The sequence below is a fragment of the Coniophora puteana genome, assembly GCF_000271625.1.
Source record: "Coniophora puteana RWD-64-598 SS2 unplaced genomic scaffold CONPUscaffold_9, whole genome shotgun sequence".
Taxonomy (NCBI): domain Eukaryota; kingdom Fungi; phylum Basidiomycota; class Agaricomycetes; order Boletales; family Coniophoraceae; genus Coniophora; species Coniophora puteana.
In genome coordinates this window covers 952,416-976,898 of record NW_006913061.1, presented here as the reverse complement: position 1 = coordinate 976,898, position 24,483 = coordinate 952,416, and the positions used below count along the sequence as shown (strand labels likewise).

The 24,483-nt window shown below is 55.2% G+C and overlaps 8 protein-coding genes and 1 non-coding gene across 9 annotated transcripts; 4 read left to right on the top strand and 5 right to left on the bottom strand.

Annotated features, from left to right (window-relative positions):
• The first annotated feature begins 606 nt into the window (after positions 1 to 606).
• On the top strand, positions 607 to 678 carry CONPUDRAFT_t79. The gene has a single exon. It is a non-coding gene; the product is annotated as a tRNA-Met (tRNA).
• A 2,833-nt stretch (positions 679 to 3,511) lies between these two features.
• Positions 3,512 to 5,263, bottom strand: CONPUDRAFT_126869 (NAD(P)-binding protein). Its single transcript, XM_007772600.1, has 8 exons — positions 5,066 to 5,263; positions 4,820 to 4,986; positions 4,701 to 4,736; positions 4,570 to 4,643; positions 4,294 to 4,499; positions 4,068 to 4,199; positions 3,875 to 3,964; positions 3,512 to 3,808 (listed from the first exon to the last, which is right to left on the bottom strand). Exons 1-8 carry the CDS (start codon positions 5,201 to 5,203, stop codon positions 3,656 to 3,658), a joined length of 996 nt encoding a protein of 331 aa, XP_007770790.1. The 5' UTR covers positions 5,204 to 5,263; the 3' UTR covers positions 3,512 to 3,655.
• Positions 5,264 to 5,828: 565 nt separating this feature from the next.
• Positions 5,829 to 8,391, top strand: CONPUDRAFT_166892 (RNI-like protein). The gene is made up of 8 exons (XM_007772599.1): positions 5,829 to 5,912; positions 5,974 to 6,174; positions 6,232 to 6,489; positions 6,555 to 6,737; positions 6,796 to 6,893; positions 6,949 to 7,016; positions 7,070 to 8,190; positions 8,242 to 8,391. The coding sequence occupies exons 1-8, from the start codon at positions 5,850 to 5,852 to the stop codon at positions 8,281 to 8,283; spliced, it is 2,034 nt and encodes a 677-aa protein (XP_007770789.1). The 5' UTR covers positions 5,829 to 5,849; the 3' UTR covers positions 8,284 to 8,391.
• A 1,439-nt stretch (positions 8,392 to 9,830) lies between these two features.
• Positions 9,831 to 13,446, bottom strand: CONPUDRAFT_107113 (uncharacterized protein). Its single transcript, XM_007772598.1, has 11 exons — positions 13,231 to 13,446; positions 12,828 to 13,166; positions 12,640 to 12,749; positions 12,420 to 12,577; positions 12,112 to 12,351; positions 11,470 to 12,015; positions 11,193 to 11,390; positions 11,080 to 11,124; positions 10,927 to 11,021; positions 10,496 to 10,828; positions 9,831 to 10,430 (listed from the first exon to the last, which is right to left on the bottom strand). Exons 1-11 carry the CDS (start codon positions 13,357 to 13,359, stop codon positions 10,389 to 10,391), a joined length of 2,235 nt encoding a protein of 744 aa, XP_007770788.1. The 5' UTR covers positions 13,360 to 13,446; the 3' UTR covers positions 9,831 to 10,388.
• Positions 13,447 to 13,851: 405 nt separating this feature from the next.
• Positions 13,852 to 14,515, bottom strand: CONPUDRAFT_59609 (uncharacterized protein; the record flags this gene model as incomplete). Its single annotated transcript, XM_007772271.1, has 4 exons — positions 13,852 to 13,962; positions 14,022 to 14,161; positions 14,220 to 14,270; positions 14,329 to 14,515. The coding sequence occupies 4 exons, from the start codon at positions 14,513 to 14,515 to the stop codon at positions 13,852 to 13,854; spliced, it is 489 nt and encodes a 162-aa protein (XP_007770461.1).
• A 2,238-nt stretch (positions 14,516 to 16,753) lies between these two features.
• On the bottom strand, positions 16,754 to 17,461 carry CONPUDRAFT_59530 (HET-domain-containing protein; the record flags this gene model as incomplete). The annotated part of the gene is made up of 1 exon (XM_007772267.1): positions 16,754 to 17,461. A coding segment is annotated over one exon (708 nt), but the record flags the coding sequence as incomplete, so codon positions are not given.
• Positions 17,462 to 18,516: 1,055 nt separating this feature from the next.
• Positions 18,517 to 20,085, bottom strand: CONPUDRAFT_166889 (uncharacterized protein; the record flags this gene model as incomplete). Its single annotated transcript, XM_007772597.1, has 4 exons — positions 18,517 to 19,199; positions 19,285 to 19,461; positions 19,530 to 19,617; positions 19,690 to 20,085. 4 exons carry the CDS (start codon positions 20,083 to 20,085, stop codon positions 18,781 to 18,783), a joined length of 1,080 nt encoding a protein of 359 aa, XP_007770787.1. The 3' UTR covers positions 18,517 to 18,780.
• Positions 20,086 to 21,623: 1,538 nt separating this feature from the next.
• On the top strand, positions 21,624 to 22,653 carry CONPUDRAFT_107112 (uncharacterized protein; the record flags this gene model as incomplete). The annotated part of the gene is made up of 5 exons (XM_007772596.1): positions 21,624 to 21,721; positions 21,776 to 21,881; positions 21,938 to 22,153; positions 22,223 to 22,327; positions 22,400 to 22,653. The coding sequence occupies 5 exons, from the start codon at positions 21,627 to 21,629 to the stop codon at positions 22,490 to 22,492; spliced, it is 615 nt and encodes a 204-aa protein (XP_007770786.1). The 3' UTR covers positions 22,493 to 22,653.
• A 166-nt stretch (positions 22,654 to 22,819) lies between these two features.
• On the top strand, positions 22,820 to 24,178 carry CONPUDRAFT_59850 (uncharacterized protein; the record flags this gene model as incomplete). The annotated part of the gene is made up of 6 exons (XM_007772282.1): positions 22,820 to 22,971; positions 23,098 to 23,247; positions 23,325 to 23,443; positions 23,496 to 23,683; positions 23,753 to 24,018; positions 24,085 to 24,178. Coding segments are annotated over 6 exons (969 nt in total), but the record flags the coding sequence as incomplete, so codon positions are not given.
• Positions 24,179 to 24,483: the final 305 nt, after the last annotated feature.

The window sequence follows — 24,483 nt, the reverse complement described above, 5'->3', positions numbered from 1 at the left end:
GTAGTATAGAAGAGACAAAAGAACACTGTCCCAGGCTGTTTCTGACGATCTGCGCGCTGTAGCTTGGTCGTCGGAGCACTGGGGTTCTACCCATCAGCACGTTTATCCAGTTTGATTCAAGGATAGCTCTCGGCTAAGGGCTGGGAGCAAGTCTGGATCGGTGTCAAGAATGCACCTGCAGGAACGTGTCCTTGTTATCGCTTGGGCATGTGCGAGACGATGATCATCCAAAGTTTTTGGGGCGTTCTTCCGATTCAGAAATGTCTTGTATTACAGAACTGTTCACGGAAAAGAGATGATGCAACGCACTAAGCTCCATTAAGTAGGCAACGTGGAACATTCATATGGTCGTTCAGCCAATGCAGTTGTGCTTCGCATCAGGGCCCATTCGAGTAGCGCAAGGCGTCAAGGGAGTTGTACAAGGTAAGGGGAGAAAGCAACGTACTGACGAAAGATACGCGGAGAATCGGGGCCACAGGACTGCTGCGCTTGTCATCGAGGTGTTGTTTCAAATCTGCTGCTCATGGTGATAGCCAGACAGATGAAGGAAACCGATGATAACTTGCTGGCTAAGGTTATAGTTGCAAAGATTGGCCATATTCACATAGCAGCATGGCGCAGCGGAAGCGCGCGGGGCTCATAACCCCGAGGTCACTCGATCGAAACGAGTTGCTGCTAACTCTTCTTTTTCTTTTTCTTCCTACCGTACATGGTGATCACGTGTGGCATACACTTGTCGGCCATACCTTCCTCTTTACCCTCTGGAGAGCGTCCACCATCTTCACGCGCAGATTTGCCATTAGGCAGATAATGGACTTTTCCTCCCAACCAAGCTCAGGAGCTGCATTATGGTCCTACCTGATCGACCGTACTCGCCCTCCCGGCCAAAACCACTCTTCACAGTCCCAGTTTCAGTCGCAGCCCACGACATCACAGTATCCGACACAAGCAACCCCGCAGCATAGCCAGCCGGTGCCGACGCAGACTACCTCGACCCCTTCTCCTGCTTCTACACTCGTGCCATCTAACCCAGCTGCTGCCAATACTGGTACGGTTCCTAACAGCATCTACGATATGATCGCGCCGTCTCTGGCGCCACGCGATCGGGATGCCTCCGCGCTGAAGCTTTTCGTACACGACACGTACAAAGAGATGGAAAAACTTGCTGTACGCGTCGAGAAGGTAATGCAGCGGGTTGAGGAAGGGCAGCAAACGAGGCGTGTAGAGGATGAGACTGAAGACGGAAAGTCGGGGAAGAGATTGGATGGTATCCGTAAGTCTCGGTTTTTGTGCATGCTTATCGTGGCAATGTTATCATTTTACTGACCCTACTTGCAGATAGCACCCTCAAAGATGACATTGGTCCTACGATCGCATCATTGACCCAAGAATCGCGAAAGCGCGGAGACGAGACCCGGACGATACAAAGCGAGGTTGGAAGAGAGTTAGCCGCAACGAAGACGCGCATAGACGGACTGTACACTGTGCGTCCTCTGTTTATACGCTGATCTTCGCCCTTCATGTATGCTCTGAGGCCTACTCTCTGGATCGTCTACTTGCTTTGCGTCGGCCCACTCATCATATGCAGGTCTTCCAAGGTTACGCACAAGACCAAAAACACGAGCTACGCCTCCTTCGAGAACAGCAGAACCAGATCCTTAGTGCGCTCCTTCCGGTCCTAGGCTCTGTGCAAGCGATCCCGGTACATATCAAGGACGGTGTTGCTGCGGCTATAGCCGCCAGCGGGGCCGGAGTCACCACCTCTCATATCCAGTCGCTGATGCGGAAGACAGACGACGTCGACACACGTATGGTAGGTATCGCAGAGAAGATGGACCGGTTCTTGGGCTTGGTCTCGGAGAGAAACCGGATGCCTGCTATGCAAGCTCAGGACCCGTTTCGTCTACCTATGGCTTCTGCAGGAGATCCTAGACCCGCCAATGAACATGAAGCGTCATCTCCCTCTCCTTGTCCAAGTAGTACACGGACCCCGGGCAAGCGCTCCGTGCGGTGGGCTGATATAGCATCGGACAGGGCGACAGTGGTAACCTCTACGCCAAGTGGGCTCAAAAGAGGGCGCATATATGCGCCTGACGAGGAGGATGTGAACCTAGGACCTTCTTTTTCGCGCTCGCCTGTCTCGGGAAACTCTGGCCTTGGGGATAGCGAAGGGACTTTTGTTGCTCGCTCGTTCTCGAGGGTTCCTTCTCGGTCTCGGGCTCCGCTGGGCACGATTTCTGTCTCTGGGGACTTGGGCGCTTTCTCGAAGGATGACTTTGGCGATGGCGATAACGATGACATGTCTAACATTGACGAGGGTATGCCTTCAGGTACTAGGCGACCCCCAGCAAAACGGCCCCGCCTCGAGGTTCTCGAGCGCAATCCAGCCAACTCTCATCTTGGTCGACGAGCGTCACTCAATCCTTCTGCTCTGTCTTCTGTGTCTGCTAAAGCTGCCCTGGATGCTAGCGTGAGCATGGGACCTTCTGCCGGGCTCCCTGCGTTTGCGACTCCAACCCGTGCACGGAGAAAAAGTCACGGCATTTCGCAGGCGGATCGTTCGATTTGCCGACTCGACACTGCGCTTAGCCCGCGGAAGACGCGCCCGAGGAAGACGGCAGTGCCTGCTACTGGTGCGATTGCTCCAATTCAATGTCAAGGTCCGCCTCCGGCCCGAGCTCAGTCTCAGGTTCAAGCTACGAAACGAGTGACGGCGCCCAGGAAGACGGCTAGAACGGCTGCAGCGGGGGCGACAAAGACTCCAACACCGGTGCCAGCCTTTACGTCTGCGTCCTCTCCGACTTCAGCTAGTATGCACAGTATGGCGACTCGTAGGCGGCTAACGTCCCCGCTCGCACCTACTTCTCCGACCATGGCCGCCGCGCCGAGAGATGATCGAAAGCGCGCGATACAACCGACCTTGCCTAACCGTGCGACTCCACGCGCCTCTATACCGGTGCCGTCCCCGCTCGCTCGTGCACCTTCTTCTGTGACTGAATCTGATACGTCGCTTCCACCGGCACCTCCCCCGAGCGCGTCTACTGGCGGCTTCCATCATCCAGGGGTTTCTTTCTCACACGTGCCGAGGCCAAACGCGCCAACTAGCGCTTCCTCCCCTGCTCCGACTGCTGGCTTGAATGCGCGAATGGGACCTGCCAGTCAGTCGGCAGGTCTTGATAATGCGACTTTCTCCAGAACTCGCGCTCGAGGACCTGGTGCGATGTCGACGTTTCACAGTAACTCGGACTCAGCTTTGGGCGGCGCGAACGAGCGATATCTTGTTGGTGTACGTGTTTTTCTTGCCCCTGTACGGTGACAAGGAATTGCGTGTCATGGCCCGAGGACTCGCGACTTACTTTTACTCTTGCAGCGCTCGAGGATAGACATCAGACGTTTCATTGACATCGGGTCCGACGACGACGAGGAAGACGACTAGTGGTTACGTGGGATTTCTCTTTTGTTGGTCTTCGTTATAAGTCGTCGGTCTATTCACCTTAGGATCTCTACTGTGCTTTTAAACCTTTGCCATCCTCTTAATGACATGATTGCGTTCTGCTATAACTCCTCGAAGCACAAAATCAAGTAATCGCCCATAAGATCACATCTCGCACTATAACACAGGTCTATGCAAGCTAAGGGCGGATCTCCTTGCCGCCTATGTGGTGACATTCACTTCCGAACCCGACTCTTCTGGTTTGCCGTCGACGTTCTTGACCTGCTCCTCCAGCCAGTCCCACAGCTTCTCGCCCAGCTTTGGGTCCTGAGTGCTTTTCTTGGGTTGACCGAGCCTCGCCCATGGGACCAGATACTAGTATACGGGATAGTACCGAGTGCTTAGTAGCGAGTTGTAGCGTGAAGAAAGATGCGCGCTCACCTTTCCGTTGAGCTCTGCCGCCTCGGGCGCGGTGCCTGCGTACAGCTGGGTGAGTGCGCCTTTGGGCGTGCTGTATAGGAGGAAAATGTTCTGTCGAAACAGACGTGTCTCAGTATGGGTTGCCCCGTGCGTGTAGCATGCATGTAGGACAGTAGGAAGGCCAGGCAGACAGATAAAGGTTGGGAGTACGCACTGCGAGCTTGCGCGCGAGCTTGGGGATATGGCGTTGCAGATCCGACTGGATGTTACCCGGGTTGAGGGAGGTGCTGACGATGCCGTCGGCGCCGTGCCGTCTGGTGAGCTCGAGTGCGAAAACGACGTTTCCCTATAATCAATGATGCCGTCAGTGTGAGCCCTGGTCTCCCGTTCAGAGAACAGGACCGAGAAAGGTGAAGAGGGAGTCGGGGATGTCAACGCACAAACTTGCTCTGACAATACAGCGCATTAGAGGACTGTTTTCTCCGCTTGGACTTGCGGCCGTTGTCGTCGCGGAATGTGTCGAAGTCGAGCGAGCCGAAGAGGTGCCCCGAGGAGGACGTTGTCACGACGCGGACGTGCCCGCTCGCGGTGCGGCGTGCGGTCGATGCGAGGAGCGGTAGGAGAAGCTTCGTAAAGTAGAAGTGGCCTGTGCTTGTGCTCGTTGAGACATGCGTGACAGAATCGGCGGGGATAGGAAGTCAGAGAACGGTACTGACCGAGGACATTCGTGCCGAATTGAAGATCGTAGCCGTCTTCAGTGAGAAGGTCTACAGGCGGGACCATCACACCCCTGTCACGAGGACCCGAGTGAGTCCCACTATTTGCAGGAGATTCACGAATACTCAACGCGTTGTTAAACAGAATATCCAGCTGCACCTCTTGTCTTCCCGCCAAAACCAAAAAAACGTAGTTATAATAACAAGGTTTCGACACATCCGCACACGTGGGCGTGCTATTCATACGCACCTCATGAACTCCTCCGCGGCAGCCTTGACAGAACGCAGGCTCGCGAGGTCGAGGCTGAGAAAGATAGCCTCGTTCCCCGTTTCTCTAGCCAGCGCAGTGATCGTCGCCTTTGACTGCGCCTCGTTTCGCGCTGCGATGTAGACTTTGGCGTTGTGTGTGAGGAGTGCCTGCGTTCAAGGCCGTTCAGCAAAGGAGTAGCCCGAGGCGAGGATCGCTTGAGTGAGATGATGCGACGGCAAAACGCACTTTGACTGTTTCGCGGCCTATGCCGGTGCTGCCTCCTGTGACGATGACGACCTTGCCCGAGAGGTCTGGGATGTCGTCCACGGAGAACTTGCTCGCCGGAGGGACAGCTTCACGGAGCCAGGACAGAATGATCCCCATTATCAAGTTGGTTGATGCGGTACAGTGATGGTAAGCAGGCAAAGAGCTCGAGGGGAGAAGAAGGCAAGGACAGGCACGATGATCTCACGCGTTTTCGCGATCATAAAGCCTACGCTGGGAACACTGAAGCGAGTCGGTACCCACGACAGCCACGATAATACGTAGCTGTGAAGCAGCCGTGTGCCTCATGCAAATTGCGCAATGGAATAAGAAATAACGACCTGTTGCCTAACACCCACGACGCGCGGGTGGACATGAGAGGGTCGCGGAAAGTCAACGCACGTGACCAGCGGCGCGACTTTTCTGGCCAGAGCGAGCAGTGAGATCGGTGGCGTTGTCTCTTGATCCACAACTGCCACCATCTCGCTCGCGGCTTAGACTCCAGCCACGACAGCCACGATAATACGTAGCTGTGAAGCAGCCGTGTGCCTCATGCAAATTGCGCAATGGAATAAGAAATAACGACCTGTTACCTAACACCCACGACGCGCGGGTGGACAACGCGTCGTGTCATGCGAGCGTGACAATGCACGTGACTGTCATTAAGAACGCGTAACGCGTTCAATTTTAGTGTGACTCCCCTGTCTCTTGTTCACCAGCTCGTCCTCCCTGCTCTGCGTTCCTCCACTCTACCATCAACTCTGCCATGTCTCGCCGTCGAAACAACGCTGTGAGAGGTCCCACCTCCGCTCTCACCGATTTCCTGCGGGTACGTGTATCTGCAGTGGCATGGATGAGCTTTATATCTGACAGAGACGCGTTGACGACAGGAATCCGGCATTGACGCACGCACCATCGCTCGGCGCGTCGCCACACAGAATGTTCAGGAACAAGAGCAGGATGAAGCCGGACCAAGTAATGCTGCCGTCGGACCTAGCACCGCGCAGGGAGAAGAAGGAGGCGAGGACGACAATGCTGGCGCTGAAGTGGAGCAGGCTGAGGCCTCGACGAGTAGGGCGCGGACGACGAGGGTACGTATAAAGTTTACACCCTATTCGATGCTCTACGACTCATACACATGAATGCAGGCGAACGGCTACACCTCCGACCAGCTCGACGACCCAGAGGAAGAGGCCGAGGCGTCCCCCGCCAAGAAGCGACGCACGAACACCAGAGCGGCGAAGGCGAAGGCGAAGAAGAAGGCCAAGGACGACGGAGACTACGAGGGCTCGTCGGAGGACGAATACAAGGCCCTGTCAAAGAGCCTATATCGCACTGGCGCTGGACGCAAGCCTGATGTAGGCAATATCGAGAACTGCGCCAAGTGCCAGAACAAGTTCACGGTGGTACGTCGTGCTTCTTCAACTGTGTTTATGCCGATGACGATGCTCAGTATTCCTGCATCACCTAGACAAAGTACACGATGGCAGCGAATCCCGGCCCCGGGTGGCTATGCCACAAGTGCGCCAAGGCGTCGGGCATCGACCCCTTCAAGAAGCCCGCAGTACCGAGGAAGCGTAACCGCGCGGATAAGAGAGAGGTCGTTCATTATGAGGAACGTCGGTTCCCCAGTCTTGCTTCCATCTGCATACAGGTATGCACAGCGCCGATAGCGCCGACCTGAAAAACCAGCTGCTTAAGCCACAGTTTAGCTCATCTCCAAGTATATCGACGACGTGGAGGGCTTTGGAGACATCGGCTCTGTCAATGTCGATGAGCTGGCGAAAGCGCTCGCGAAGAACCGTGGTTTGTGAGTTCATTAGAGACCATACTCGATAGCTCGTTCTGACTTGTGGGTGGGACAGAACGCCGCAGAACGCGCATCTGTTCTACGACGTGCAGAATACCAAAGTCAGCTTGTATGATGCCACCAGTGCGTACTGCCCGCTCTGTCCGCCATAGGCATGCACTGACAGGCCTCCACAGACCTGACCCCAGACGCATTCATCACGCTCTCGTCTCTCAATCCCAATCTGACTACGCTTCACCTCTCTTTCTGTGGTCGCCTCGACGACCAAGCCATGGTCGCCTGGACTCGTGGGCTCCCCTCGCTCACCCATCTTGACCTGCTCGGCCCCTTCCTCGTGCGCATCCCTGCCTGGCTCGAGTTCATCAAATCCAAGCCGGGCCTCAAGACCTTCAGGATCACGCAGAGCCCCCGCTTTGACGCCGCCTGCACAGCAGCGCTCGCGGAGCACTGCACCCAGCTCGAAGACCTGCGCCTGCGCGAGATCGGCAAGCTCAGCGACGACAACCCAGACGAGCCGTTCATCGAGCACCTCGTGGCGCTCCCACAACTGAAGGCGCTCGACCTGAGCTGCCCCGGCGGACACGTCAGCGAAGAGAGTCTCATCGCGATTATGGAGCGGCACGGGCCGACGCTGGAGAGCCTCGATTTAACGGACCACGGTGGCGTCACGAACGGGTTCCTCCTGCGCGGCGTGAGGAGGTACGCGCGGAGGCTCGCGGCGCTGACGCTGGACAACACGCAGGAGCTGACGGATAAGGGCGTCGCGAGGTTCTTTTCCTCGTGGGAGCGTGGTGCCGCCGCGGAGGCGGACGCCGAGGACGACGTCGAGGAGGCCGCCGAAGAAGATGACGAGAGCGCGATGTCTGTCGACGGCGATGACGACGACGAAAATGGGGATGTGGGCGCGGATAACGGTGCCCAGGCTAACCCAGCCTCGACATCCCCTCCAGCTCCAGCTCTGGCTCCAGCGATGCCCACAGATCCAGCCTTCGTCCCAAACCCGGGCTTGCACACCGTCTCCTTCAACCGCAACCACCTCCTCAGCAGCGCCTCGGTCGACGCGCTGATATCCCACTCGGCGCGCACGCTCGAGGACGTGAACCTGAACGGGCTCAAGAGCGCATCGGCCACGTCGCTCGCGCGGCTGAAGGAGGCGAAGGAGCTGCGCAGGCTCGACGTGGGGTGGTGCCGCGAGATGGACGACTTTGTGCTCAAGGAGGTTGTGGACAGCTGCACGAAGCTCAAGGAGGTGCGTGTCTGGGGGTGCAGTCGGGTGAGGGGCGTCGGCGTGAAGAGGGTGAGTGTGTTTGATTTGTTGTGCTGGATGTTATGCTGATTGTTTGTGTAGAGGGGCGTTGTCGTTCATGGGATTGAACCTAATGCTGGTTGATGATAAGCATTGTTGCCTTTGTATATTATATTAATTGCTGGTCTCCTTCGCCTAAACACCTTCTCGGCGCATTACTAATGAATAAATTGTGTCTATACCAACTGTTCTTATAGGGAGATGCGTGCTTTCGATGGCGACTTTAGTCGGTGCTGTCAGTTAGTTTCTGGCAAGGTGCCGTGCATAATAGCCCCTATCTTTACCCGCTCCTCGTTCCATCGATGTCGCGCTAACTTGGAAACCGCGGCGATGTTCTGGTACCTCTCTTTCCTCCGTCCACCACCCACAGAGGCGTCTCTCTCGCGTCCCATCACGCTCACCCCGCAGATATCCAACGACCTGCGCACAGAGGACTTCACGCGCGACGATGCCCCGAGCGAGCACGACATCTTCTACACCTGGACGTCGCATCCGCCCTCCGGCGGGCCTCCACGCACGCAGGCAGAGTGGCGGCAGACCATCACGCGCCCTCTGAAGTTGACGACGTGGAACGCGCACAGGAGCAAGTACAAGCTGATTGAGATCAACCCTCCGCCGTTTCTCTCCAGGGATGCTGAGGGAGAGCAGCGGTGGAGTCTGCAGCTGATCGCGCGTAGCGCCCATCCGGACACGCATGTGCCGTTGGACGACGAAAGGATTGGAGCTCGGCCGTTGCATGTGTCGTCCATGCCGATCGTAGTCAAGGCAAATGCGAAGGGAAAGGGAAAGCAGGAGATGGTGCAGCGCGTGTATGCATATACGATCAAACGCGTGTCGGATGTCGAGAGTGACCTCAAAACGGAGGGGGAGCGGAGAGTCGAGCTGACGATACGCGAGCAGACGAGCTTTGATCTCGACAAGGTGTGGGTCCCTTTCCTGTCTGTATAAGTCAGTATCGCAGAGACTGAACGAATCAGAAAGTATGGGACAGCGGTATAGGCCTGAGCTCCTGGCTCGTCCGGCTTCACAACGCTCAGCTGCGTGAAGCCAACCTTCAAGACACGCACACCATTCTCTTGGATGATCTCCGTAGGAGGCTATTTGCCCCTGTACCCCGGTCGATCGTTGAGCTGGGTGAGCATCTCTCATCAGCTTCACTCGCGTTTTTTGTCTTAATAAGAGGATACCGAACGACAGGCGCCGGAACTGGCATCGTTTCGATGACACTTGCTTCCCTCCGTGCTTCTCTCCCGCCCTCGATCCCTAGCACAGATGATGACCCAGAAAAAGGCGCGCCGCCTGACTTCGGACGCATCGTCACTACAGACCTCGCATCGGCAATGCCTCTCCTAGAAGACAACATCGCGCTCAATGCACCTGCATTCCGCGAGATCAAGCCTACAGCTGCAGTCCTCGACTGGGAATCCAGCACGCTGCCAGAGGAAGTCACATCGCTCGGCGGCATCGACGTCATTGTGTATGTTCTCTCTCTCCCTACTAACCCACAGAATTCGCTCTGCCGTAACCCGCCAGTACGCTAACGCCCCACCTCACCCACGCAGAATGGCAGACGTAACATACAACACCGCCTCCTTCCCCGCACTCATCCGCACCCTCGCGCGCCTCCTCGCGTTCGCCACCGGTACCACCACTGCAACGTCGCCATCAACGTCCCCTCAAAAAACCCAACCACCGCTCATCCTCCTCGGCTACAAACAGCGCGACCCCGCCGAGCGCAGCCTCTGGGCGCTTGCGCATGCCGTGCTCGGTGTGCGCCTCGACCGCGTCGGCTCCGTCCCTGGTGCTGGCGGCGACCCCGTCGAGGTGTGGATCGGCGCCGTTCAGAACTCAAGTCCGGGTGCGGCGGGCGACGGGCAGGGCGACGGGCACTTTAATTGGAGCGAGGAGGAAGTCGAGCGGCGGATGGAGGTGATGAGGGGTACGTCGGAGGGTGGGACACGACAATGCGATAGTTTGGCGCGGACGGACTACTCTCAGACCGCAGCTGGACGTGTACGAGGGAGATGAGATGGACGAGGTGGATGTATGCAGGTATTATGGAGATTATACAGGGGTGCTGTGGGTTATGCGTATGTACATTTCTTGCCAAGCGAAAGCAAAAACAGAAGAAAGAAAACAGAAGATGACAGCAGCCATTAACCCACTCTTCTCCCACCTAAGAACTCCACTCACAGAGGCGGCAACAACCTCCGACACTGCGGACATATATTCTGCACCACATCATCAGCACGCACTCCCACAACCACCCAATCACCTCGCAAAACACAACACCCACCTTAATAGCCAACCACCGCTCCAAACACTCCGTATGAAACAAATGATGGCACGGCGCCAAGCTATAATGCCGCCTCGTCCCCACCCGCTTCAGGAGGCCCATACTCACGCCCACGCCCGCGCCCACCCCGCTCGGCGCAGCAGCCCCCGCCAACGAAGACGTGGACCGCCGCCCGGCGCTCGCGGTGCCGCCGCGGGGGTCCTCGGCGCGGATGGCCTCCATGCAGATCGCGCAGTCGCCGAGCGAGGCGTCGGTGTGGCCTGCCTCGGGGTCGCCCGCGGACGGGCGCGGCGGGAGGGGCGGGTGGTAGTCGTATACGTGTGCGGCGGCGTACTGGGGTGCGTGTGGATGTTTGGTTGATAATGATAAATGGGGGATGGGAAGATGGTGAGTAAAGCGGAACAAAGCAAGGCAGAAATCAGCGTGCTCACGCGCTTGGGGAGGAAGAACGCGGGGCCGAGGTGTGTCTGTAGGAGCACGATGGCGCCTTGGAAGGAAATGAAGAGTGCGAGCTGCCAGACCCATGCTGCGGCCCGACGTCAGCGAAAAGATCCTACATTGGTCGTACGCAGAACACAGCTTACGTCTCGGCTCAACGTCCAGTATATTCTTCGGACACGCCAAAAAATCTACAATAAAACCCCTGATTTCAGCCCACACCAGAACAAGGGACAACGAAAAGAACAAAACCACGCACACATAATCAGCCCCACCCTGCACACCGTCACGCCCACCACGTACTCAGCGCGCAGCCCGCTCGTGCGCCCGCGCACCGCGGAGCGCACGATCTGCGGGAGCCACACGGCGCTGTGGATGCTCGCGAGAAAGAGGAGCGCGAGCGACGGCGAGACGATCACGCGCACGATGAATGTCAGGAAGAGGAACATGCCCAGCCCTATCGATGGGACGACGACGGCGATGTCAGTCGCTCTGTACTTTTCGCTGTGATGGAAGACGTCAGAGCAAGGACATACAGATGCGGGCTTGCGGGTCTGTGCGCAAGTGCTGCCAGAACAATCCGGGGAACGTCTGCGGAAGTTGCGCTTGCGGTTGGGGTGCCGGAACAGCAGGGCGCGCTGGTACAGTCGCAGCCACGGTTGTCGTTTGCGCAGGCACCCCTCCCTCCTCCACACTCGCCTCCTCCCCCTCTACACCCGGAACCTGCGCCCCAGCACCAACCGGCACCGGCGGCGTCGCAGGCGGTAGCGGCACCACCGTCGCCGGCGCCCTCACCGTATCCTCCGGCACCTGCACCTGATTAATCTGAATCGCATGCTTACTCTCGAACGCGAACCCAATGCACGCCAAGAACGCAGGCGCGATGAGCGCGCGGCTCGCGCGCCCGCTCGTCAGGATCGCGAACGTGATGTGCCCCGCGAACGAGATGGCGTCCATCGCGGCCTGCGCGAGGAACGTCCAGAAGCACGCGCGCGAGAGGCCCGCGGGCGTCTGGGACGCGTCCATCTGGCGTGCGGAGAGTAGGAGGAGGGCGAGGTAGATGAATGCGGCGAAGCCGGCGTCTGGAGGGTGCATCCGACCATCCAGATTCAGGAGTTACCGGGTGCCAGGCAAAGCACGCGTGAGCGAGGGAAAGGAGGGGGGAAAGGAGAACGTACACGTCGTAACCTTGCGAAAGAATATCTGACTCCGCAACGCCTCGGTCGAGTGCATCTGGTACAGCAGCCCGCACTCGCGGCTAAGGAGCACGCCACGGAAGTCAAGTTGCGGGATGTCGACGGGCAGGCCGGTTGGATGCTGGATCTCCTCCTCTACGATCGCCATGCGCGCCACGGGCAGCGCTAAAGGCGCCAGCTGTGCGTAGAAGTTGAAGCCACAAGACGAAAAAAGGGGTTCCTCTACGCGAACAAGAGAGATCACAAAGTATGAGGATGTGGCGAAAATGTACGTGAGATAGAGGGCACACCTTCGCCGCCGCCCGTGTCTGTGTCTGCCATTCCCGCATCTACCATGCCCTCGAGCTTGGTTATTCGTGAAGTCAGCTCGGGGACGATCGCTTGTGCAGTCGCGTTCCTGAACTCCTCTGGTACGAGAGCTGGGAGGTACCGTAGGTCAATACTTCGGCTGAAGGACGCAAATATACGCGTCAAAACGGTATTCATGCATAATGAGGGTCACGGACGCACGTATAGGGTTCCGCAAAGCCGTAGATCGAGCCATTCGACACGAAATGCACACCCTCGAAGTTAAGACGCATCTCCTCGTCCGCATCATCGTCGAAAAAGTCCACGCGTCCCTAAGCGCAGAACAGCCGCCATCAGCCCTTACTTCCCGAGCCATCCCAGCTTGAAGAGCCCAAACACTTAGGACTCACATGCACAAGCGCAACATCGCCCTGCTGCTCCCTTCCATCCGTCCATTTGGGATAGTGCGAGACAACGTTCCAGTTGATCTTGTCGCTCGTCGTCCAGTTCCACGTGCCCATGTCCCGCGCGAGCTCGGTCATGTTCGGCGAGCCCATGTACGCGTTGGCGAGCGGCACCCATGCGGCGGCGGTGCCGTTGAGCGCGGGCGGGGTGATGTTGAGCAGGCGGACGTCGCCGCGGATGAAGCCGGTGATGTTGGGCGCGTACGATGCGACGAGCGGGTCGAGGGTGTCGCCGAAGGAGAGGAAGGAGTGGACGAGGGGGAGGGTGGATGAGCGGGGTGTGGGCTGGAGGTGTTAGGCGTTAGAATTTGACGTTATGCATATTATAAGATCGAGAAGAGGGACGCACGAGCGAGAAGTCACTATTAGAGCCATTTATCCAAGCAGTGAAGTTGCTGAGCTGGTTGCGCCATACAGCGAGGTTGTCCTGGAAGTGAGTACGGGCGATGAGCTCGTCGCTGGTTTGTCGTGTGAACATGTATAGGATGAAGATGACGAAGAAGAGGGAGGAGAGAGGCGATCTGGCCTGTACATTGGGCGGGAGTGCGCTGCCATTGTCGAGGGCGAGTGGTAGTCCGCCTGGTGTCGGTGTTGGCGTATTCTGGCCACGCTCCTCGTCGCGGTCCATGGCTAGGAGGCAGGCCGGAATCCGCGCGGCCCGAAACGCACGCAGCTGGACGTTGCCGAATTTATTGGTACCGAGAACATTTGCACCAAATTCAAGACATTCGTAGTTTACAACAATTCTTTATTCCAGAAAGGATTAAAAAAAACGACGGTTCCAGAACCTCGAGATATTTAGCAGCTCTAAGCTAATACACTCGTAATGTTTGGTACAAAGGGCACATAAAGTCGTATAAAGCAGGAGATAAAAGACAGGGTCATATAGTAATCTTCCGGTGGGCTAGCGCGTTGTGAATGAATCCATGAACGGGTCGGTAGCGAGCCGCCAGAAACAGCATTAACGAAGCTAGTGCCGAGTATACATTATGACCACAGATGGCAGGATTGCGTCCTCCCGGTAAACCACAGTCTCTGGGTAATCCACCGATCCACCGTGCTTGTGCGTGACTGCCTCTACCTATTGAGGCAAAAAAAAAGTGAACACGAGCCCATTGTCAGAATGGAGGGTGGACGTACAGAATCATAGCCATTATCAGGAGAGCGCCTGCCGTGAGATGCCGCGTATAGCTTCTGAGATCTGCCAGTTACGACGTTACTTAAGAACATAGCATGTTTGTGCGAGTGGATGTGGTGGTTCCACACGTATCCGTCAGACTCTACCATGAAAGTTAGCAACTACTATATTTTATATGAGACAATCTGTCAATATCTCACTCGAAGATACGCTGCTCGTGTAAATCCCGGGGCCAAACATGCCATTGGCATCTGGTAAAAACAGTCAGCAGCGGTATATGTGTTTCCGCTAGAAAGAGGAATAGCTCACTCGCATGAGCCATACTGAACGAGCATTTGATGATGTGGCAGAGATAGCAGTCACTGCGATTGCAGGGGTTAATTTGCGTCCTATCGTCGCCGATGTGGCAGGCGCGTCTGGTTCCATGGAAGAGGTATTGCTCGGCTGCACCAGAAGTATGGTTCTGGACTTGTTGGCTTCGATTTATATCACGCATAAGTACCAAGAGGACGCTTATATGGGACGAAATTCTCTCACAGGTAAGCCCTGTTCTGGGACAGGTGTCGCTGGGCGACGGGACCAGCTTGATTGATATAAAATATTCCGTCAATGTGGTACGTCTTGCTATGATTCTTCCATCCTTGTTTGAAGCGCCTCTCCGCTGTGCACTGATAAGCTTATTGTCGTCAACACTGAAAAGACAGTATCCTCTCACCCTCAACGTAGACTGGGTCATGTTTACCCAAAGGCATCAAGTGCTGCAATTCATGAAATTCAGATTAATAAGGGAGACCCACAATACCAGAAAATTCGGGTAATAACATACCACCATCTTGTGTTAATTTGGTTTGTGTTTGGTGACAGAGGAAGATTCTGAAGATCAACAACTGACTGAGCTACTGATCTGAGGGTGTTCGACTGGCTGTTATAGATGCAGAGGCTGAACGGGGCTTTATATATTGCACAAAGGCAGGCACTAGTATCTGTGCGCTTCAGAGAATTTGAGAAAAATAACATTGCGTGAAAGGTGGCGTAGAACAACATGGGATAGCGCGGAACGTGGACAAGGAGCACTGTAACAGCGAACATCAGTAGGGAACGTGGACATGAAACGTTATCGCACGGAACCTTGTTGGGGAACGTGGATGCGATGCGATTCATCCACAATAGTGGGATATGCTGAGGGTCGCGGTGCTGACATTAACGCTTGTCTGACAGTACCTGTATGCCCACGAAAGGTTGACGAAAGGATCCCGCCACCATCTGGCGTCTGTGGCTGACTAGTGCTGACTGATGGCCGTGTCACCTAAGCTGAGCCCAATATTTTTGTATCAGGCACTCTCCCACCGAATCCTGTACAAACCTCAAATGTAAAACAACTATAGCCAAATTCATGTTGTGATACCCATCAGGAAGCCATACAGCAACCACATTGTGTTCTCCAAGGCTATCCAATGTATATACATTAGCGCTTATACATTAGCGCTGGAGCCACTCGTGCCCTGATTGGGCTGTGTCAAACGTTGTTCACATGAGACACGGTGATCAAGCAAAAATCGATGCACCTTGGGAAAGACAAGAGATATCTGCATACTGTCAACGTTCAATGCGAGCGCTCGACGCCGGGGGTGATAGACTTTGTTTGCAGGCGGGTCCGCGTTCTTGGTACCCTCGTAGCTACTCACTGGCACATCGGATTCGTCGACTACTACTGCGAGGGGGATTTTGTAACCGACCTTGTTTGGGCTCCTCAGTCGGGAGCCGCAGTAGCTCTGGCTATCAGACCGTTCACTCATCCCCAGGAGCAGGTCTGAAAACCGGGACTTGAGCGATCCAATGTACAAGGGAAATCCATTGAAGGAAGTGAAGGTGTTGATGAGCGCTCGTGCGTGGCACTGTGGTGAGTGTTATCTTTTGAGTTGCTGTGACATCCCGCACGGTACTGCGGCCATATCAATAGTCCGGCTGCCTGACCTTGCGGAGTTACCGTAATGCATTGATGAATCGATGATAACGCTCAGTGCGGTGGAGTCCACTACACTTGCATCTATCTCGAGGCAAGGAACATGCGAACGAGTCACCCCATCGACATTTCCCAGGACAACCGCGCACCACGTTATCGTGCGCCCAGCGAGCCCCGAACCTCCACATATGACATATCCCATAGTCGTCGAAGCGTATGCCAAGAACACATAATTACATATAGTGACTACAAGTACACTTCCTCTAGCCTCCCGGTGCTGACCACCACTCTGCTTGGTGTTTTATCTAAAGGAACATATATCATCGTGGTGGAAACCCTTCTCCATGGCCTGCCTGCCTCAATGTACTGCCTCTCAGAGTTGTATGTTGGTGACCTTGTGAGGATCCATCCAGTTAGAGGCCGGTGGATCACCACTGATAGATTCTCGAAGTGATCTGATACTACGCTATAATTGGTAACTCCAAGGACAAAGGAGTGAACGAAGCTTTTCTGAGGGTGGAACCGGTCGTCCTCCAAATTCGTAACGCTAAAGGTGACCCCCCGTAAAGGAGCCTTGTTGAACGAAAAAGACAGCTTCCGACCGTGACACCTCCAGATGAGAGGAAATACAGGTAGAGAAAGACGCAAGCCCTTGCCGGAGAGGGTCATATCCAATCGATACGTATTTAACTTATCTCGTTTCGGGTGATATTGATAGCTTGCTGGCGAAGCAGGCATGCATGCTGTGGCGTGATTCTTGGCTGGTTTTCCTCCCCAGTTGAGGACGGAAGGGTCTGCTCCGGCCGCCATAATGGCTTCGATCAGACGATAGAACGCCCGGTCGAGACCTTCCCCGTACGCTATCGAAATGGATACGTCAAAAATACCCATTAACAAATATGCTGAGTCTTCCTCCCTGGTGACCTCTCGATTTGCCGCCCAGGTCATGCGCTGGTCTACCTCCCGAGGTGATGGTCGGAACCTTCTCAGATCGTGGCCGGGTATTCCTGTGACGCGAGAGACAATATTCAGCGCCTTACTGGACGAAGACTGGCCATCGTTTTCCGAATGTGAAGCAATGCAGTGCCAGTGCCTGTTAAAAATCTGGATTTTTTTCGAGCCCGGAGCTAAAAGCTCCTGAAGAGTCCACCCTCTGCGAAACCACTCATCTCCGGCGATGTTCTCCAGCGTTGTGGTTTGATCTAGGTGGATGATACAAGTTGCCGCGCTCTGGTACCACTTGAACATGGACCGGATGGACTCGTCCAGCTCAGCGCTGCTAGTCTTGTCAATGCAGCACGTGTCGATCCATGCAAAGCACATGCCCTGGCGAGCGGCCTCGGTGCAAAAGCTGACGATTTTAGCCCACCCCGTTGACTGCAAGCTCCGTTCCTGACCAAAGTCTTGAAAAGAGAGCTCGTCGTCCGACCACCTATGGGAAAGAATAGCATATTTAACTATCTTCTTCACCGCATTCATGAAACCTTCTTGGTCTTCTGGGTCGATCTTTAATGAGGAAATCTCGAAGTCTTCGATTTGAGCTTGGAAGTACTCTCTCACTTCCCGACGACCAACGAGCCTGAGGTTGTTGATGTCGCTACATTGAATGAGACGTATGGATATATTGTTGTTGATGTGTCTCTTGAAGGCATAGTTGAGGTCACGGCGGATGGTCTCCTTGCGACCTGGAACCCGGTCTTCTGGCGTCGGACGCTGGCTAGCCGCAAGGCTTCGCACCTGCGAGTCCATCACTGCTGTACGGTTGATAGTGTTTGGTTCGGCTTCAGGCTTGGTTTGATGATGTCCTGGATAATGGCGCCATTGCGAGTTGAACGTCGATCGAAACCATTTCATTGCTCTTCCCTTTCTCCAGAATACGCCTGTACTACCTGAAGAGAATAGCTGAAGAACGTAAGAGATGCGTCATAACGATGGGAGAATGAAAACACACACATTCGGCAGCCTTGGTCTTCTTCTGTGCTCGTAAGCGTGGTACCGGAAGAGGTGCTTACTGAGGGAAGCGATACGAGTGGAGTTTAAGTACAAGCTAGCTTCGGGATTAGTATTGGTTTTCATTTGACGCTCATACTTGGCATACGGTGGTGTAGATTCTCCGAGGATTCTCATGTGTTCTTGTGTTTGTCTATTTTTACTACATTGGTTCCAAGGACCCGAAAATGAGCTCGAAGTGCTCATTTTCGGGCGTTGCTAAACCCTTGACGTGGTAGCAGCATGCATAACTCATCCAAAGTCCTGTGTGAGCATCCCAGGAACAACTTGAAGCTCTGCAAGATGATGGAACAATCAAAGGCGCCTATGGCTCTGATAACACGGTCAGAACTGGCTTACAGCACTTCTGGGAGCTGCCGTCATTTTGGACAGCGGTAAAGGTTAGGTTGTGCTGATCCCAGACTTGCTGCAATGATTCTGGGCAGTGCTGTCAAGCCAAGGATACAGATAAGCGGGACGAGTTGTTCCGATGTAGTAAATCATCATCCATAATGAGCTGTTCGACCAGAACAACCACGATTGTGTGCTTGAAGATCCAGCTATGTACAGTCGGTGATAATAAAGGCTGTAACATCCAAAAAGTAAGCTTTAATTCCCAGGTACCATCCAACTCAACATCACCGCCCGGCACTCTCATAGACAAAGTGCCACAGCAAGGGGAGTAGTGGTCCTGAAGGCCTTTCTATCCGTTATACAGCAAAATCACGCCTGGCGTTTACAAGGGTGCAAGCCCTTAGAGCGCTATGCAAGCGACGACGTAAAATCCGGAAACCATCATGATCACCTCCTCATACATCAGCCTCCCCAGGATGCAGCTCCTGCGCCTTAATCGGCCCCCCCTCGCCGTCGACATCATCGTGCCTCGCAAACTTCAGACTCGACAGCGCACTCGGGTTCTCATCCTCCTCGTCTCCAGTCTCGCGGCGCCGGCGGCGGTCGCCCAGCTCGACGACATCGTGCCGGCTCCGCGCATGCAGCGTCGAGGCCGTCGTCGCCTCCCACGCGATGCCGCGCGAGATGCGGAGCATGACGAGCAGCGGCGCGATGATCTGCATCTGCGACAGGATCGCGATCATGACGAACTCGGCGGGGTGTCCGGAGAGGTAGAAGCCGATGAAAATGAGCGACGTCATCGTGAACAGTGCGCAGGACTCGACGAGCATCCCGGCAATGTTGGTGTATTGTTTGGTGTGTAAGGTGGCGCCGCCTATGGACAGTCGTATTGGTGCGGATAAATATGCAGTTCTCGGGGCGCAAGTAAAAGGCATCATAGAGCCTGAGATGCGACGCACCGATATCTCGTATGAAGCGCCGACGGAAGGTATAGAGACGGCCAGCCATGAGTGAGGTGGTGTAGAAGTTAAGAACGACAGAGGTGACGAAGCCGGGAATAGTCGTCTTGTATGCGAGCTTGGAGTAGAAGTTGTGTCCCGGAAGGGAGCACGTCACCACCGACACGAAACTGAGTACTGCAGACAGAAACCCGTCCGTACTTCATCAGTAAGATAACCTGACTCAACCGAAAAAAGACGGTTACCAGCGACGGCAAGGTAGAGGAGTATAGGGAACGGCATGAGTAGCCAATACAGCCTCGAGTCGTACCACATCGTCCGAAACCGCCATACCTACATCGCTGACTTTCAACAACCATGCGAGTACGCCCCACAAGAATCGTGAATGCGTAAAGGACCACTGACCATCAGCCCATCAGCAAGGCACGTTGACACCGAATATGCCGCGTCCGCCAAAATAGCCTCGGGCAGCTGAAAGTCGTTCCACGCGGCCGGGGATGGAATCTTCAGCCTGAGGTCCACGTACGCGTCCTGGATCGAGCGCGCCAGACCCACGACGTACAATGTGCCGCCCAACCACAGGAGCCCCACGTACCCAACGAGGAACACGAGCCGGCCGCGGGTGCGCCGCGCGCGCGAGGTGCGGGAGAGGAACGTCTGCACGCATGCACACGCAAGCACGGTCATGAGGCCGTAGAACGTGCCGCAGACGGTCGTGCTCCCTATGAGCTTGATGCTGTCCGCGAGGAGCTCCTGTGGTGTCTCTGGCGGGACGCCGGAGCTGCCGTTGGGCGCCGCCATTGGGGCGGTGTCGATTCCAAGATGGGGAGCGGAAGATGGGGAGTAACGGTATGGCCGCCGCTACGGTATGAGGGAAGAATGAGGTTGGGGGAGTAAAGCAAAGCAGAAAAAAAGAGTGGACGGAAGCTAAGTTGCGAAGAGGGTATTGGTCCAAATGTGTGGGCAGCGAATAAACTGGGGAACAGGGCCCATCGTGACGGCAGCAACACATATCAGTTATTTGTTATCATATGTATACACTCCGCCCGCACCAGCCCGCGACGTCGGCCCAATAAGTTCCTATAATGGACAGGTCTGGGCGGCGGGAGGCGAAAGAGAGCGTCCGGGTAGGATGGCAGGCGGAGCAAGTGCTCCCATTGGACAAATTGCATGCTGCATGCCGGAACCACATTGTGATAGTATCTTGAATGGCGACATGTCAAGCAACGAGGCGCTGGCTGGCGGTGGATGATCGAAGACAGAGGGCGCTCAAGCGCCGGCAGCCAGCGGCAGCTAGCGTGTACTAGCGTAGCTACTACAGCGTTGGAGGTTCCCATGTTTGGCAGGTCAAAAAAAGAATTTCTGCACTCCGACGTCGATGTCGCAGCCATCGCCTTCAGATCTGACGTGTGTACCTTGAGCTTGATGATTTAGCGTTGGAAGTGGTACAATTGGAAAGGTGTACATTGTGCGACGCTGCGATATACCTCGTAGCATTCAATTGGGGTCTTGCTTGCGAAGCGTTGTTATTAGCTGCATTGACGAGTGCGTGTGGAGATATGCAGAGGTGTCGCTCATCATGATGGGCCTCCTTGACGTCCCAGGAATCTTGTGGAACCAGGCGAAACCTCGAGGTCCTATCAGGTCCTATCTGGTCCTGTCGCCGTTTCCAATTGTTACCTGTCAAAGGTACGCTTATGATCAAGTCACCAGTTCGACGTCGAGGATCTACAAAGATCTGCTTGAATCTATTGAAAATGTAGTCATCCGTCGATCCAGACATCCGCATCTGGGCGTGCAGAGTAGCTGAAAGCACCTGTTTATCGGACTGCTGGAAACCTATTGCTTGCATGTGAAAGCCGGTCAGAAAGACCCAGTCGAGAGTAAAGAAAGGACGCGAACGTTTGCTGGAGCAGATTGGAGGTATGTAGAGCAGAGCAGATTTCATCAAACCTTCACGGAACCATTATGCGGTGAACATTGCTGGCAAGCGTCATAAACTTCCGGATCAGCCGCCCGCCGGCCAAGCTGTCACATGTCAAGCTTGGGATAAGCAACCAAAAGCAACCCCTCGAGCATCTAGAATCGAGCTGGGGACGGAAAGGGGCGCGAATGGACAGAAATGGGCATGGTGTTTGATTGTTCGATGCCTTCCGGTATGCGTGGTAATCTATGGTAACTGGCAAGAAAAAAACTAACACAGGAGGAGGAGAAACAAGTTGTATGCGTCGGAAGCAAGCGAGATGCGCGTGCCGGATATTGCCGACGATTCGCGAGCACGTGGCCCTCGAGCGTCTTCACCGCCACCGACCCCGCGACGCGCTTCAACAACTTGAACGAGCATGTCTTCCTCATCTTCGACAACAGACAGCAAGCGCTGGACAGCTTTTCACTCGGCCCTGCAAGTCGCCATACAGCAGGCTGCTCACAAGTGGTCGTCAGTCTCAGCCCATCTAAATGAGTGAATCGCGTGCTCACGTCTACGTCGCAGATACGAAGACTTTGCTCAATGCTTCTCGGTATGGTGTAGCGAGGACCCAGAGGGCGCGCAGGCGGTGTTCAACGCTGTCTCGCGGCATATGGAATCCCAAGTCACCGTGCGTTTTCTCCGCATACCAGTCGAACCACGGTCGATCATTAACGTTACAATCAGGCTAGTTGTGAAACTCTCTTCTCTGAGCAGCACGCGCGCGAAGGCGTCAACATCCTGCACGCTGTCGTTACCGAAGCCCGTGTACGCAAGAAACAAGGCGAGACCGACCGCCTCGACATCTGGCGTGAGAGCCTCGACCCGCGCAGCGCGGTGCGCGCCCGCGGTGTCAGGGTTATGGAGGCAGAGGTGGAACGGCTGAGGGCAACGCTGAGTAGAGTAAGTGTCTCTGCTACTTTTCTTGAATACAGTGTGTTTTTGTGGAACACGCTGACCCATCCCGGGCAGATGGAACAGGAAAACTTGACACTCAGCCGACAGATAAAGGAGGACGACGCAAACGCGCAGGAGGCAGAGGAGAAGGCGAACGAGCTGTTGGATCTGTTTGACGACGTGAGTGACATCGACCTCGGTATGCTCGTTCCCGTGATACTGAGACTCTCCCCTTTGGAATCAATTGTTCAGGTATACGAAAAGTGGAGCAAGCTCCCACAGGACGATATCAGTCTTTGGACTCTACAGGCAGCAGAAGCGCTGGACGCGACAGAGACACCATAACGCAGCGAAAGATGGAATTAGTTCAGAGTGGGCGTTGCCACGTTCTTGCTTTCTTTCGATATTATCATCTGTACTCTATAATCACGCATATATCCGTAGCGTCTTCGTCGCGCTTGTATTCTACTCGTTCACTTCGTCGTCACGAACGCCCTTCATGAACCAGGACAAAGACGTACTAATTAATCTCCCCTCCGACGCAGAACTCGTCACAGACCCAGATGAAGAGGTGCATATATGCGTCGTTTTCATGCATCTGAAATCGCTGGCCTGACGCGTTTCACTCCCGTTTACTCGCTTATCTTACACCACCACCGTTTTGACCTTTAGATCTTCCTTCTTTACACCACCCTCCGCGGTGCTCCCATTGAACTTGTCGGTCCTGACGGCTTTCGCGGCTTAGGGCATATTGATTCGCGCCAGGATACACTCACAATTGACATCACGCTCAGACGCCCCCTGGCCGAAGATGCCCTCACTGAGTCCTCCACACAAACTCCTGATGATACCTCCGTCGCTCACCCAGAATCACCAACGTCACTAACTGCTCAAGATGGAGACAAAGGCAAAGGAAGAGAGAAGAAACCTCGTGCATCGCGACACCAGAGGAAGCAGAGTTCGAAGGGACAACCCCAGTCTGGAAAGAAGGGGAGGAGGCTGGAGGAGGAGGAGATTGTGAAGACGTTCACCCTCGCGCAGGACAAAACCGCGCTCAGGAGTCGAAGTGGAGACACGGGAAGCGTGTTATGGCGCGCGAGGTTCGTTCGATCACTTTCTTCCTTCATGTATGCGCACCTAGCGTCCAAGTCTGATGCCTGGCTACCGTCCTTTGCAGTGTTGAGCTTGCGCGAGTCATCCTCCAACAGAATGCCTTCCTATCCACGAACTCGCTTCCTCTATTCAATGGAGCCACGTTAGCAAATACTCATGTTCTCGAACTCGGGTGCGTTCCTAGTTCCATCCTGCCCCGTTTCATTATCTCAACGCACCCGCCGAACACGCAGAGCAGGCACAGGCCTCCTCGGCGCAGCCCTCTCCCCGCTTGTGCGCACGTACACGCTCACAGACGTCTCCGCGCTCCTCCCGCTGCTCCGGAAGAATGTGGCACTCAATCTCGCATCAACTACCTCAGACCCGGATTCAGCTTCACGTTCATCTCTGAACAACGTTGTTGTCGAACCTCTCGACTGGGAAGTCCTACGCTCTCTGCCTGTAGCAAGGCGCGCTGCGTATCTCCCCATGCCTCCTTTTCGCACCCCAAAGCTCGCCAATCATCCCACAACGAAACCCTCCGCACAACGCATCAACCATCACAACACCTCCCATTCCTCCGACGAACAACATCTACACGTAGACGCAGACCCAAAGTACACCCTCGTTCTCGCCATAGACTGCATATACCACCCGTCGCTGCTCCCTGCGCTCGTGGATACACTGTGCGCAGCGACGCCGCCCGGCGCATGGGCGCTCGTCCTCGCGGAGCTGCGAGCCGAAGACGTCCTACGTGAGTTTCTCGCGCGCTGGCTCGAGTCTGGTTCATCTCGCTCCAGCTCTCGCTCTAAAACCCCTGGAGAAAATGAACGCGAGAGTCCAAGTGGCGAATGCGATGGATGGAAGATATGGGCCCTACGTGGAGTCGTCGGAGTGCACTACGCCTTGTGGGTTGGGCTAAGAACGATGCGGGCCTAGGGGCTACTAAGGGAAAGGGAGGGAAAGGGACCTCATAAGTCAGGTGCAGCTACCCTTTTTTACGAACTTGGGATCAATGACCACGAGGTGACGGACACGGATGTATACAGTAGTACACTATCTTATGCAAGATGCCTGGCAAGGAGGGCGGGCCTTGAAAGAGGGACTGCGCCAGTGACGAACTATGACGATTGGGGCTGTACGTATGCACAATCAGCTGGCTAGCAAAGGCTAACATCCGAGAAAATCGTCAGATCTTGAGAGATCGAATTGTCAAAAGGAAACCTTTTCACCTGTCTGACGTC